The sequence below is a fragment of the Pomacea canaliculata genome, linkage group LG5, assembly GCF_003073045.1.
Source record: "Pomacea canaliculata isolate SZHN2017 linkage group LG5, ASM307304v1, whole genome shotgun sequence".
Lineage (NCBI taxonomy): Eukaryota > Metazoa > Mollusca > Gastropoda > Architaenioglossa > Ampullariidae > Pomacea > Pomacea canaliculata.
This window is the reverse complement of record NC_037594.1, coordinates 12,279,882-12,294,970: the sequence shown is the minus strand read 5'-3', so window position 1 is coordinate 12,294,970 and position 15,089 is coordinate 12,279,882. Positions and strand designations below refer to the sequence as shown.

General features: G+C 38.7%; 1 protein-coding gene across 5 annotated transcripts in view; it reads left to right on the top strand.

Annotated features, from left to right (window-relative positions):
• LOC112564925 overlaps nt 1-15,089 on the top strand; it is a 51,134-nt gene that overhangs the window by 16,221 nt on the left and 19,824 nt on the right. For 2 of the 5 annotated variants that reach the window (XM_025240071.1, XM_025240067.1), the window contains 2 exons: nt 1,241-1,441; nt 2,802-2,872. In XM_025240071.1, coding sequence (XP_025095856.1) covers nt 1,241-1,441; nt 2,802-2,872 — 272 coding nt within the window. Of the gene's footprint in view, nt 1-1,240; nt 1,442-2,801; nt 3,771-15,089 lie in introns of those variants that run through there. The other 3 variants (XM_025240070.1, XM_025240069.1, XM_025240068.1) reach the window with 3 other exon arrangements.

Genomic DNA, 15,089 nt, shown 5'->3' with positions numbered 1-15,089 from the left:
CTAAATAATTACTCTAAGGAACTCAAGTGCTCGAAGATGACGAGACACACGGCGGCGAGACGTCCTGTAGTAGATAAATAAATAAAACGAAAAAAAAATCACGAAGAAGATATTAAAACAGGCTAGGTTCAGACTTGTGTAAGGAACTCGAGGCCTCGACTTAGAGGACCAGACAGGGACTCTGTATTACCTGCAAGGTAACACTGTTGACGTCAGCTCGCCAGTCTAAGAATGTACTGCCACTTACATTAGTACTACTCAGTCAGTGGGAGGAGCGGGAATAGAAATGTATACATGCACGATTACAACATCGCGATAGTCACCTATCAGAACAAAGATGCTTGAAGAATGATGCAAATACAGTTCAGATTTTGTCAGTAGATTCTAGAAAGAATTTAAACCCTATTATTTGGAAGAAAAAATCCAGTCTGGCAAACTTAAAAGTTAAACTAACAAAACATCTTTGAATGAGCGGGACTGGCTAGTAACCATGGGGTCCCCTGTAAAAAACGGTAATGATAGTACAGGGAGCTGGTTTCTACAGTTCCCTTAATTTCCCGACATCATTCCGGTTGGAATTTGTGCAGGCTACTTTGGGAATTTCCAATTTACTTCCAGAATGACCCCTAAAAAAATTTGCATAAAAGCAACATTTAAAAACACTTGATTTTTTTTCTAACCGATGGAGATAAAAGAAAATTACGAGAAGGATGGTACACTTTTAGGAACTAGAGACATTGCAAAAAGTTAATGAGTGAATTCTAGGTACACACAGCTAGACCAATATAGAGGGAACTGAACAGTTCACTCTTAAAAGTAACAAACCTTCTATGAACACAGGTGTTTAGAGGAACTTGTAAACAACGTGTGAATGCGTGCTTGTTCATGTGTGTGTATACGCATTAAAAGTAATAATGAAAAAAATCCATCCCGTCTTTGATAGTCGACATATTTCACAACCTCTTTCCATGGTTATACTCATCCACAATCTATTACCATACTCATCCACAGCGTGTAATACTGAACAACGTCCAGCTCTACACATCATCTTCAGTTTCCAGTTAATGCAGTAAAGCAAGTTAAGAATATTATGCCTTTTTGTTATAGTTTTCTCTAACTTTCTGAGGAAAGCTGTACGTGATTTGACGTTTTAGTGGAATAAATCTGTTCTCAATCACCTGGTCACATTCTTGTGTGAGAGCAGCAAGATGTCCTCCTGTTGCCACAATTGTTGTTACAGACACCGATGAATGTTTCGAGAACCAGGACCTCTGCGGAGAAGACCAAATGTGCCAAAACGAGGTAGGCAGTTACACCTGCCTTTGCAAACGAGGCTACATCCTCAACAATGTCACCGGCAAGTGTGAAGAACATTACCGCCTCCCAAGACCCAAGTCACGCCTGGCGCATCAACTACAGAGGGCCGGGGTGCCAGAACCTCGTGAGTAGCTCTATGCTGATAGCTTTAGTCAGCTAGTCAGTCTACCCTTAGGGTGCCTTTGCCTCAGTTCTTTATTTTCTTACTTCAGCTGATAAAATAACAAAAACAAAAAAAAAAAACCTAAAAAAAAAACTAAAAAAAACAAAAACATGATTAGGATCGATTCTTCGGTTGACTTTCACGTAAACAGCCAAGTCTTCAGATGGTTCTGTAGGTTCCTTCGAGAAGGGACATTCGGTGCAGTCTTCTGACTGGTGAAGGTGATGAGTGCAAATGGAACTACTTCTATCTTTTAATGATTTTGTACTGCTGGGAAGGGTTTGGGAGAGGGGTGCGCTTAAAAAGATTATAAGCAGGGCATTGGGTGTGTACATTGTCTGCCTGCGTTAGAGGGTGTCAGAGTGACGGGTCTTTGACTTAGTTATCTCTCTTTTGTTTTCTCTTTCGTTGGAAGTCTCCTTCCTCTCGGGCTTGTTTCGAGAAACTGGAGTTTTGATTTTTCACTCCCTGGTGCTCTCACTTGACCTCACTCCTACAAAATGGCAGTTTTGCTGAAACACGAACTTAAAAAAAAAAAAAAAAAAAAAAAAAAAAAAAAATTGTGAAACACTTGGGAGCAAAAACTGTCGGATTGTGAAAATCCTTTCAACAAAATGCAGACAACTTTTAACCGACAGCGAACCTCAATCTCTAGTTATTATGTAACCGGAGACTAGAATCGAGGAAAGGTAAAATTTTAAACACTAAATAAATGAAAAAATGAACACCACGAGCACACTTCTTCTCAGTTGTAGCAACTATTACTTGCAAGATCTGCGTCAAGGGTATCCAATTTCATTTATCTTGCAAGCGAGAGAGTGAAATGTGAGCCAGGTAATCTCGCAGGTAAAAACTGCTCCTCACATTACGCCATTCGCTTACTAATGTACTGCTAAAACAATGGAAAGGCCACTTCATATTTTCTACATTTTTGTTAATCGTCTTTGTACCAACAGTGAGCAATTACTTCGAAATCGTTTTCAATGAACTTGGTGTGTGGGTGAACAGTGAACGTGAATTAGATGACACTCCAGTTTAGTCTTGTGGGTGCTCAGTACAGCAGTCACACACAATATTGACTTTCTTTGTCTCTTATTCTCTCTTCTAAATTTTGGAAACATGGGTTGTGTCAGTCCAAGCTCAAATTGTTGTTAAAATGATTTGTTTCATTGAAATGTAATGAATAACAAAATGCTTCTATTTAATGTTGTTGTCTGTGTTTTCTGGCACAAACATATCCATGTCATACGTTTAAGTCTAACATTTTATCAATACGCACTGACATAGTTTAAATTCTCGTTCTGATTTTTCTCCATTTCAGAAAGCTTTTTTGAGAAACAGTTAGCTCTCCTCCTTGGGATATCGGCAGCAAGTCACGAAGGCGTCACCAAGGTAACGATGCTTCTCTGCCTGGCAACGGCAGCGCTTGCTGCTGCTTCACCTGCTCACACAGTTTTCTGTGATTACTTTTGACATACTACACCGAGAGAACATGCCTAGGTAGGTCTTTAAGTGTCAGAAGATGGGGCTTTATACTAAGATGTTTTACTTCTTAGAGGAGGACAGTCCGGCAAGCTTTGCCTAAACTGCAAAATGTTTCATTTCGCACATTGGTGCGATGCTCAAAGTGATTTTGTTCTTGATTGTGACAGTTGACTAGTTTACTGTATATAGTTGAAATGTTTGTATAATGCATCTTATGACGACAGATATTTAAATGGAGGATCTAGCAAAGAGGAGGAACAAATTGTTATGTGAAAGTAATGAATTTCAGAGAAGGTGCAAAGATCACATCTACTTGAATAAATCTGAATAATCGAAGCAAAAGGAAACCAATCACTTCATGAAGCATCTACTTCTTCTAGTCAACTTGTAAATGTTTGAAGAAAAAAAAAAACCGTTCACTTTTTGTTTGTGGTCAGCGCACAAAATGTAAGTGTACTTTAGGATAACGACACTGTCTGGGTACAAATCAGCGCTAACTAGCCAATTAAACAGGAACCACAGTCGTGACATTTAGTTTCCTTTACCATCTGACATGCTTTGTTAGATTTTATGTGTTTCTTCTCTTATTTTTATTTCTTTGTTCAGTCTTTAGATTTTATGTTATGAGGTTACTTAAAATGTCAGACTCATATTCTTTCTTGGGTCTCTTTTACTTTATAAAATTGCGGAAACTGTAGGTTAAGTTCCAGCTAATACAAGCTAACAAATGTTAGTTTAAAGGACAGCTTAACTGCTGAGCTATATTTTGTTTGTTTCTGATTAAAAAAATACCTGGGTACTTTGATAGAGCTGTTTCTCAGGTGTGTGTGACTGTAATAAATCAGTGCTAGTTTTTCTGTGCCTGCTTGGTACTTTCAGTCCGTCGATTCATCCACCCATCAGTTTGCGCCATGTCAAGTTTTTAGCCTGGATTCTAATAATGCATTAAGTGTTTTGATGGCTTAAGGTGATCTCAAAAATACGATTCGTTTATGTCTGACTTATATGTCAGCAGTGTAGCCGTTGCTATAAAAATGTAATTTCTCATTGCTTGATATACGATATTTAGCATTCTTGGCTTCTGAAAAGGTAATCTTAAACTTATTTAACACAAAGTTATCTTATTCAATGATGAAAACCCACATAAGACAAATCCTATTATAACTGCGTGATTTACGCGGAAGCTTTTCCAGACCAGAACTGAGACAAATCCCTGCAAATATACGTGGAACTAGAAAAGTGTTCAGAAGTTTAGATGCAGATGCTGCCTGGTTTACAAAGTACACCTCGAAATCCTACAACAGTACTCTATCCCAGGTATACGGTTCTCTGGAAAAATAAGCTAGAAAAGGATACGAAGTTGAAAAGGACGACTCAGGGACATCTTCGTGTCCCTGAAGATCAACGGCATGGCCATCATCGTCCTTTTCAACTTTAAACGATTTCTACATTTTGAATGCATTTGTGTAGTTTTCCACGTATATCATGTTTGAAAAGAACTGGCCACAGTAATTTTCGAGCGACAGAATCGAATGCTTTTTCAAAGTCAATAAAGGCAACATAAAATTTACGATTTATAGAAAATTGTTTCTGAATGATAGAAAATAACATAAAAATATGACCACCTGTAGAATGGTCTCGATCCTGATGAGGATATCTGTGGAACTACAGTCTTTAGGGAGGGTGGTTCCCAAGTACTTACAGCTGTTTTCGTTTCTGAGCCATATTCCGCTTACGTAGATATCTACTGTCGCCAGTGGTAATGACTTGAAGGTTACACAACGTTTGAGTCTTGTAGCCTCTCAAAATCAAAACCAATTCAGGAGATATTTGAGCGGCGCTTTATCATCAGCTTCAACTTCAGGTTCGTTAAAAAGGTCACGGTCATTGCTTATGTCAGAGCCTCTTTATGGCCTTGTTAACGCTGGATTTGAAGCGTCTAGGCAGCAGGATGAAATAAGTTTACTTTTTCTAGTAAAGTTCAGTTTTAGGGTGAGATATAGAGGGAAAGAACATAAAGAAGCTAAAGAGAAAACGAATGTTTACAAACAATAAATTAGCCAACTGTTAACATTGCAAGAACATTTCTTTCATTGAAATATGTTCAATCTATTAATCTAACTACTTTTTGTGCAAGTATTTATTTGACCAGAGAATGCCAAGTTTCTGTTCTCGATTTCTTTTGTGGCAAATATTCATTGTCCTGTTATTGGGATTGGTGGCGCCCAGCTTCCTCTCCAAATGTACCACTGGTTGCAGTCATGTGGGAACTGGGTTGGTATTTTCATCGCGGAAAACCTTCGCCTGCAGATGGTGCACATTGTATTTATAATTTAGGAAGAAGGTTTTAGTATGAAGTACAACACCTCATCAAACGTTGAACACCTGATGTCCAGGTCATCATCGTGAAGAATTATCTAAAGAGTGTGTGGCAGGTGGCAGCGGGAACTAAGCTGGAAGTCTTACTTTTAGGTTTGAAAAAATAAACAAGGACACTTCGTGAACATTTGATATTTAAATAAATTCTTTTGCAGTCTTTTATGCCGTGAACAGTGAATGATAAACCATTTTACTTTCAATAAAGGTCTTTTTCTGTCAACAGCTCCGTACAAGTTACTTTTTCCCAAACTAGGACTAAGAGATAACCACATTTGACTGAATAGATGACCTTATTCGATTAAATAGATAACCGTAATTTTCTCCCGATATACAAAGTTACAAACATCACCATGTATTTGAAAGAGGTCAAACCCATTACGTCACGAATGTCCACGGATAGCCTAAATAACAAACTCTCCATTGGGCTGTAGTATTGTCAACATAATCACATTCATGTAAATATTTGGAGGCCATTTTTTTAAAACCTCTTTCTGTGCATTGAAACGGTGAAGGTAGTCCCATGAGGTTTCCGCTGGTTGGACAGTGAAGTGTTAGAGACAGCAATACTCTCGAGACAAGCGGTTTGGATGGGTGGGACGAGTCTTTTCTCTCTCGCTGCCTATTATTTCCCTAATCTTTTTTAAGTGGTCCGATACCCATTTAACAGCTGTGTCAACTGCAGGAAATATGCTGCACGCGACTCGGGTATCGAATCAACCAGGGTAGGTGGCGCATTGACCCCTCGACTATCCGCTTCCCAGACCTTTATCTGGATGACAAAGCGGAGTGTCGTTCGCGAAGATTTTGGGACTTGTAGTCCTGTACTGAATGTAGCCCGATCATTTGAAAAACAAGTTTTGACTCTATACAAGACGTTACGATCAGGTGTTATACACAGAAAAAACATGTGCTTGGGCGAAGTCTGAATCCGTGACTTACGATCTTTAATGCATCGACAGCGTGGTCGACAACGCCCGTCACCTACCGCCACTGTCTTGATAGACTGATGGACATACACATTGATTGATGTACTATATTCAGTAATATTCAGTGATTCATGTATACTTATAGTGAATAATTATTGATGTGCACATATGAGTTGGTGTACATACATTGATGCACAGACAAAAAAATTATTAATGTACATTAATCGATTGATGTACATATATATTGATTGATGTGCACAAATATTGAATAAATCATTGCTATAATAGATAGCAATTGACCGTTGTGCATACATATAGTATTTGATGTGCGTACATTGAGTTAATGCGATCATTTATCTGTTCTGAACACCTTTTATATCCTACATACATTTACGCATGCATCAAATCTTGTAAATGATGGAACAAGGAGAACATGTTGGTTTCATTAATTTTCTATCGACTACCTGGTGATTCAGTTAAAATGAGAATATTGAAATATCCTCGAGGCTAACAAAGACTAGGAAACCACATTATTGTCCCGATGTTGTCAGTACTTTTAATGCTTGAATTTCATTTGAGATTAGCAGCAATGAACAGGCTCTTTGTGGTCCACTTGAATGCTGTATGCAGGACAATGCTTGCAGAACATGATCTAGAAAACGCAACGAGAAAGGAAAGAGGAAAGAATAAAAGTCATGGAAAGAAAAGGGGGAATTATAGAGAAGGGCGAGTCGTGTGTGTGTGTGATGAAAGAAGTAGAGGAAAACAAATAGGACAAATTGCAAGTTAATAATAAGAAAGAACAAAATAGTATAGAAAACAATATGCAGTTGTCGCTTAGTGGCTGGACTCGTAACTGACATAATGTTACGGACTTTGACCAGGTAAGTGACCATTGATATAGTGACATAGAGATATAGGAGATGGCTGACTAAGGGGATGTTGACTACTCTGGCCAGCGACTGAAAAATGGAAATTACTTCTGGTATGACATATCTGCGAGTGGCACCGTTTGATTGAAGTGAAAGATGCAACTCTCCCATCCAAAACTTATTTACGAGGCATATTTTATATAATAATATTGGTAGCATTTTATCTGTCCGCCTACCTACTCGCCCCTTACTCCCTCTTTCAATCCGAATAGTTTCCTTGCGAAAGTTTCTTCCTTTAAAAATTACAAAAAAAAAAAAATTAAATAAATAAACCCCATAAAGTAAATATGTAACAAGAAGTTTCCATTATTGTGGAGGAGTGATCAATCACTTGTGCCTACTTTTGAATCCTCATGAAGACGATTGTCAGAGGAAGTTGACGCCAGGTCAGGCAATACCACAGCAAGATTGTCTAGCCCTGTAAGCAAGTACCAGCGAGACATTACTTGAGGTGAAGGCGAGATTTGATCACGCAGCCCACGATGCTCACGGTCTGAGGAAACGAGCTTGTTACTGCCGTGCCAGCAGACGGCCTCACCGTTACGGAGACATTACATCCAGCAGTCCTGCCATCAGAAGCTGATACGCATCTGTGATTGGAAGAGGCATGGCTAAACTGACAGGTGAGACACCGCCCTCTCGCTGCCACTGACAGCTGGAAGCTGGCGGAGATGCGGGGCCGTGATGCAGGGGAGCGTTACATGAGTTCTTGTCACAGTCTGCGCCTCGCGAGCTGAACGCCCAGTGATCCCTGGTATTCGACTGGGACTGCAAGGGGCTGTCACCTCACCAGCTATTTCAAGTATATCAGCTGGACAATCAACCAAAGAAAATCACCTTTTCTCTCTAGTGCAATGTCAGGAGCCAAGAGGATACAGACGACCTTTCCATTAGTGATCAGGATTCATGAACTATTGTAAACTTCTAATTGAAATGTGTATTAATCTTCTTATTTTCTCTCTCTTTACGCATATATCGCTAAATAAATAAATTTACAAACATTTTTCATATTTTACATTAGTGCAACTATCACTTTAGCACCAAAGAACTGATGTGCTTATATATATATAAATCAAGAATTGAATTAAAGTCTTGAACAGCTTTTTATAACAAATACTTGCACAAAAGTAGTTAGATTGATAAATTAAACATATTTCAGTGAAAGAAATGTTCTTGCAATGTTTACAGTTGGCTAATTGATTGTTTGTAAACTTTCGTTTTCTCTTCAGCCTCTTTAAGTTCTTTCCCTCTATATCTCACCCTAAAACTGAACTTTTCTACAAAAAGTAAGCGATAATCACATTTGTGAAAACCGTTTGAGGGAAACACGGTTCGCTTTTTGAAACAGTTACGAATGCTAATAAAATTTCGTAAAGCATTTATTTTGTAAAGCTCGTGATTCAAAGAAATGGTTGATATCAGCGCTGTATCAGGACAATGTCTACTTTTCTATGAAACGCTTTCCTGACGCCCGTCCCGTTCCACTGCCAGCGCGCGGCGCGAGAACCTGGCGTCTCCGGCCACGTAGGCCCAGTCCGCGCACGCACTGCGAACACTGACATGCACTCACAACTCATGCTAAGCCCTCCATGGTGGACTGCAAAATATCCTCCATCCCACGCTCTCTTGCATGAGCGCTTTTCGTCGCAATGTGTTTTCTCCCTCACATTTTTTTTTGTCGTCACCTCCCACAGACCGCTGGCACACACGCGGTTTGATCTCCTACCTCAATATAAAACCGAGAAATGCTCCTGTTTCTAATTCTTTCATGGCGGGTGGGCTTTAATAATGAAGAATCGCTGTCATAGTAACCATTGTTTGCGTACATTCAGTAATATTTATTAAACAGCGTCACGTGGAAGACAAATTAGCGAGGATAAAGAAAAAGTGAACCTCATAAAGGTTAAAGCAGTTTAAAAGTATTCTACCACAAGGGTATATCCAATTCTATTGCTGCGTGCTATGGACGTTGAAGTCCCGCCTACTCAAATACGTGGGTTACCGAGAGTGCGTGGACCACTTATCTTCTAACGCGACCAACAATCGCACGCTAATCCGGTCACCTGCCGCCCAGATAAAAGATCGTCGTGAGAGAGAAGCGTCCATTTCGTCCAGCCGGCTGGGAGGAGACAGAGAAAGAGTGAGAGAAAAGGGAGAGAACTGCGGTCTGCCGTCCCGCCACCATCGAGAAGACTTAGGACATTGCGTATAGAGACACACAGCTGTTTCGTCGCTGACGTCTGTGGCCGCAAGCCGACTGCTCAGCTTACACAAGTAGAATAAAAACTTGGTCAGAACAAAGTTATTAGAATTTCAAGATGTCTCAGCTCTGTTGTCTGGGAAGATACCTGATTGCAGTGTCGTTAATGCTGACGTCAAGCGCAGGTAAGCTATTTTTTCCCATCAACCGTTCCTGTCACCAATATTGTTTCAAATAACAGCTAAGACGTTTGTTCATTACTTAACTCAATTTATTGATCAATCGTACAAAACAACTGTTAATCCCTTAAACCAGAATTTTGAGGAAATGAATGCATACAAACAAAAAATTTACAAAATTTTGCCCAAACAATTACTTATTAAAATTTTAATTATAGTGCTTTAATACTAGAAATACCATTCAAAACATTTACTTATCATTTTGTCATTAACAACTTGTGCTTTGAACAAGAAAAATATGGAAAGAAAGACTTTGTTAGGAAAATTAGCTCAGACACGATGGAACAAATATTCAAGGAGGAATATTAGGTAGGAAGGAGGAAAAAGAAAGAAGAATAGAAAGGTCTCCTAATTTCACATGTGCGTGTGTGTGTGTGTGTGTGTGGGGGGGTATAGGGGAGGGGCGGGAATGACTGACACACACCGCCATTTAATTACATTGCTAGAGGTAAGGAAGAATAGTAAGTAAGAATCTTAAAAAAGTATCAGACAATATTTTTCAATTCTTTTACCGCCCTGTCCACTCTGAACATCCAGGAGGTGGAGGCAGGAAGGGAGTGAGTGAGAAACAGAAGAATGAGATGAATGAGATTTCTCTGAGGGTAGATGTTGTTTCGAACCATCTGTTCTACTATAAATGTGATATAGAGTTCTGCAGAATGTCACCCATAATGGTCGCAGGTTGCAAGAAAGATCATCAGACCAACAAGAACGTACCCTCGGCCCCCATTTTTCTTACAATATCAAATTCATACTCAAATAAGTGCTTTCCCCAAGTTTTATTCTTTGTAAGTTTGACTTTCTGAATTACATTTGTTGAAACTGCATAGGCAGATGTTTTCAAGTTGGAATAAATGACGGACAACAAATAGAACCAGACGTGAAAATTGCTGACAAAGATGAAATCAAAGACGAGGTGGATGAATTGGGGTAAATTAAGTTTGTTTTAAATAAAAGGTCAGTAATCAACTGACGTCAACAGATGTCTACAGGAAACACGATCGTCCAGACAGTTTTGTAAAACAACCTAACTGTCCGGCATAATGAAGGGCAGTTTTCCAGTCTGTATTAATTAAAACGATATTTTATCTTGATGATGATATCATCAAAGTGTTTGCGAGTGTCTGCACCACCATTCTCATCACAATGGCTAAAAACTTCCATCTGTTAGTTAATAATACACTTTTACTCCTACATGTAGCCTCAGACTAATTAATGACAGCTGTCGAAATAACATTCATGAGAATTTCGTCAAAAATGATTAACTTTGACTTCTTTTACGGCTGCTCTTTGATTATATTTTGTTCGAGACTGAAACAGGATCGGAGTTTTACGTTTTGGCATCTTGCTTTCTTAGTTTGTTGATTGTCCTTAGCTTGGAAAACATCAAAGGCTTTGATTAAAGTAGGCAAAGTGATGTGCGAAAGCTACAAGAAGCCAATGCTTTTGAGGGCAAACTTTCAAGACTTCAGAGTTTTTGGTTGACATGCTAAATCCAAACTAGTTTTGCCATACAATAACTGATGTGGAACTCTGGGGCACTTCAAAAGTCTCAAGCTTAGGCACTTATTCGACGAGAACGGGCTTTAGAAGCCTATAACATATGTTGTAGTGCACATTAGTGTTGGAAAATATCTCTATACGCTGTAGTCCACACTAAAGTTGAAAGTTATTGATACATGTCTAGTCCTCCCTTCCCCAAAGAAGGTGGCGCCACGGGCAGCGCCTGTTACGAATGCAGCGAGGATTGGCTGCCGTGTTCAGATCTCGTCTCGGGCACATTGTTCTTTTTTCTGCGTGTGGCATCTGTTTACAGGACTGACTGCTTTGATATAACCTAAGTAGCTGGCTCGGTGTTAAACAACAAAACAACAATACCCTCCTCGCCTCTAATCTTCCAGTTGTGATGATACCGGCGTAAGGTCACGGCATATGTTCGTCTACCCAGAACTACAAAAAACTCAATTGCTTAGCTTCTCGATCGAGGATCGATCGCGGTCATTAGATCACGTGATTCTGGCTGGACACAAAAAGAACCTGAGGTCTAGACTTCTTTGTAAGAGTGTTTTGGCGCGTGTCATGATCTGCACAGATTGCACGTCCACCAAAATAACAACAAAAAACAAAAACAACACCAAACAAAACAAACAGACGAAAGTTGGGTTTTTAGGTAAGATGAAACCATTCGCACAACTGGTTTCTTGTTTTAAAATGTAGAGGTGAGGATTATTACTCTGCCGTCTGCAAATTAAATTACTTTATAAGCCGCTCACGTCATCGGAAAAAAATACCTGACGATTGACGACCCAGACGATCATAAATTGTGATAGTTCCTTATCTTACATTTTTTTTAATCACTCGTGAGCTCGTGAAAATGCACGAGAAAGCTTTTTCTTCACGTGTCTAGTTCCTTACGTTACCTAGTCCTGTCGTTTTACTTACGTCTCATTTAACTGTCACGTGACCAGGAATGTCACACGCACCGTCACGTGCAGATGACTAATGTTACTTGAAGAGCATTTCTCATGTCTGCCATTTTGACTTCTTTTTGTGCAGGATCATGATTTTAGGCTTATGTTTCGAGATTGGTGCTATCTCAGATAGGAAAATAATTTAAAATACTTTGATTTAATACAACGATGATGTCATCACCATCATTATTTCCTCAAAGCTGACTCATTATAAAAGTCAGACCTGGTAGAGGCTTAAATTAAAAATGGCAAGATGATACATATAATCTTCTTTGCTTTATCACAAACTATAACGGTCAGGTTTAAGTCTAAATGTCTCAACATAAAAATAAAAATAAAAAATAATAAAACTGAAAAGGTCATAGAGAGAGAGGATTCACTCACTGAACGGAGAAAACAAAGAATATGCGTTGCAGCGAGTAATGTCTGTAATACAATAGTCTTCATTATCGCACACAGGTTAAGGCTGAACATAATCCATATGACATGAACAACATATATAAACAATAATGCTAACGATTTTATAAAACTTGCAATGTTTCAAGTTGTGTCAGAACTTAGCCAAGGTCCTGCTTGAGCAACGTGCTGTGAATTACTTTGAAGTCCCTTTATAATACTCATAAAAACATTACAATATTGAATGAATGCCATTCAAACACTCATGAAACGAATGATAACGATTACAATATCGTGTGATCACAATTGTCGTATTCAGCAGGCCTCCACATACGATAGCACCGTGAACTGATTTTATACAAACATTAATTTGTAAAATAAATACACACATGTTATGAGCAATAGCAGACTTGTTTGCAATTTAATGCATGTAAAACAAGAGAGAGAGAAAGAAAGAAAAAAATCAATTACTCGCGAGACTGTCAGCATCAAAGAGAAACCCTAGAAGAAACGATTAGTCGAGCAACAATACCTTTAGACTCTTCCTACATGTACAGACTTGTTTATATATATATATGTGTGTTTGCTCACCTGACTGCCTATGTTAACTGATAAATACAAGTCCTCATGCATGCGGTACTGTCAGAAGGGATAACCCCATTCTCCTTACAATACAACCTCCTCATAGTGCCATCATCTCAAAGAAGAAAGCTAACCACGTGTAAAGTTAGTAATATGTAGGTAAACACGTGTAAACCTAGTAATACTTTCTGTAAACTTTCCATTCTCACATAAAACCTCATGTCAACAAGGACAGCAAGCGCCGTAAGTTGGCGGTCAACAAATAACGACATAAGTTCTGAAGGAAATGCTTGTTGACAACACTGTTTCTTCTAAACCATCTTAACATAAAAATCCCACAACATTGCCTCCACTATCCTTTCCTCCGTGAGAAGGGCTCAGTCTTCATGTCTAGAGTATTTTTCTCCATTTATCTAACAAATGTTCCAGCAGACACTTTTTACGTTTTTACGTGATTTACTTTTTAAACATTAAAGTATTATATCGAAAAGCAATATTATTTTTATTTCTCTCGAGGAGTAGACAAATTTCATTTATCTCAAAGCGCAAACATATTTTCATTTATCTCGAGAAAGAAACCCTCCTTGGCGACCTTTCTTCGCGCTTCTTTCTTTTCTTTGTTCTTTATTTCTTTACCCATCCTTTCTTCTTTTTCTTCCTTTATTAAAAACGTAAATTTTTTATGCACTTTTATGTCTTCTTTCTAGAAATCCCTGGCACCTCATTAGCGCTGAGACCCTCTTAAGAAAATTACTCACTTGATGCATCGGAATTTTGTTTGACTGGTAGAAAAACAAGTACGGACGCTTGTCAGCTTGAAAAACTGCGAATGGTGGCACCGTTGTTCTTTTCATCATCGCCTTCCCTCAAAACAAACAAACAAATAGCAAAACACCACCGGTGAAAAATAATAATAAAAATCAAGATAAAAGAAATCGACGTGAGAAAAGTTTTGCTATAGAATGGCAGTCTGTGTGGAACTCATGGCACCTCAGTGACTGTCCTGAAGTTAATGGCGATGGTCGGAATATCACACAGACATCTTCTGACATTTTACTAGCATTCGGAATAGAATATGTTGTGTACTAACTGCAATTGTCTCATTCCTATATTGATTTAGAGCTGGCTTGAACAAACACATTTCACTTCCACTACGAATCTCCTGTTTCTTTACAAAAACAAACACGGGATATTTTTCTGTAAGGAGGAGAGCGCCCACAGCCCGCCCAGTTATTTCATTCTTGGAAGTGCGCGAAGGTTGATTTCTTGATGCCAAAACATTCTTGTTAAATAATGTTATTGTCATTATATCATCGAATATACCTTAACTTTACATCAAATTAGGTAGAGAATTTACTATATCTACATACTCGCATATACAACATTTTAAGGCTCTCAAGGGACAGACCTTTTCAAAGAAATTTCAACTTTTTTTCTGTTCCCATTGAGAATAATGCTTGAAAATATGGATTTACTGGAAAGCACAAGATAATTGCTTGTCAGCCTTATGAACAATAAGTCGTGCAATTTACTTCAGACAAATTTATAGTTAGCATCTAACAAACCTGGAAAACACCTTTTCCATACCTTCTTGAACTTCTATGCGTGCAATTTTCTAATGACTGAGTAAAGTTCAGTGCAAGAAATCAACAACATAGATGTAACGATTGCACATGGATATGTTTACACTGTCAAGACATCTCAGTATTTAGTTAACTACTTAGCTTATTCTCTACCCCTACTAAAGGGAAGGGGTTAAATGTAAAAAAACATGTCTTCGCTACTTTACCACTCTCGTTCTCGTTCATAAAGAATTGTCATTGTCATCATTCGTCCCATTTCCGTGTGTCCATTAACTGCCGTTCCTTCCATTCGCCAGTCGTAGGAGAACAAACTATTGTTATTATCACCAACCATTATTTCTACCCCATGTCGCCATAACCTGCAACATCTCACCGACATTTGCAAATTGTTTCTTTCTCTCGAAATTTGTGTAACG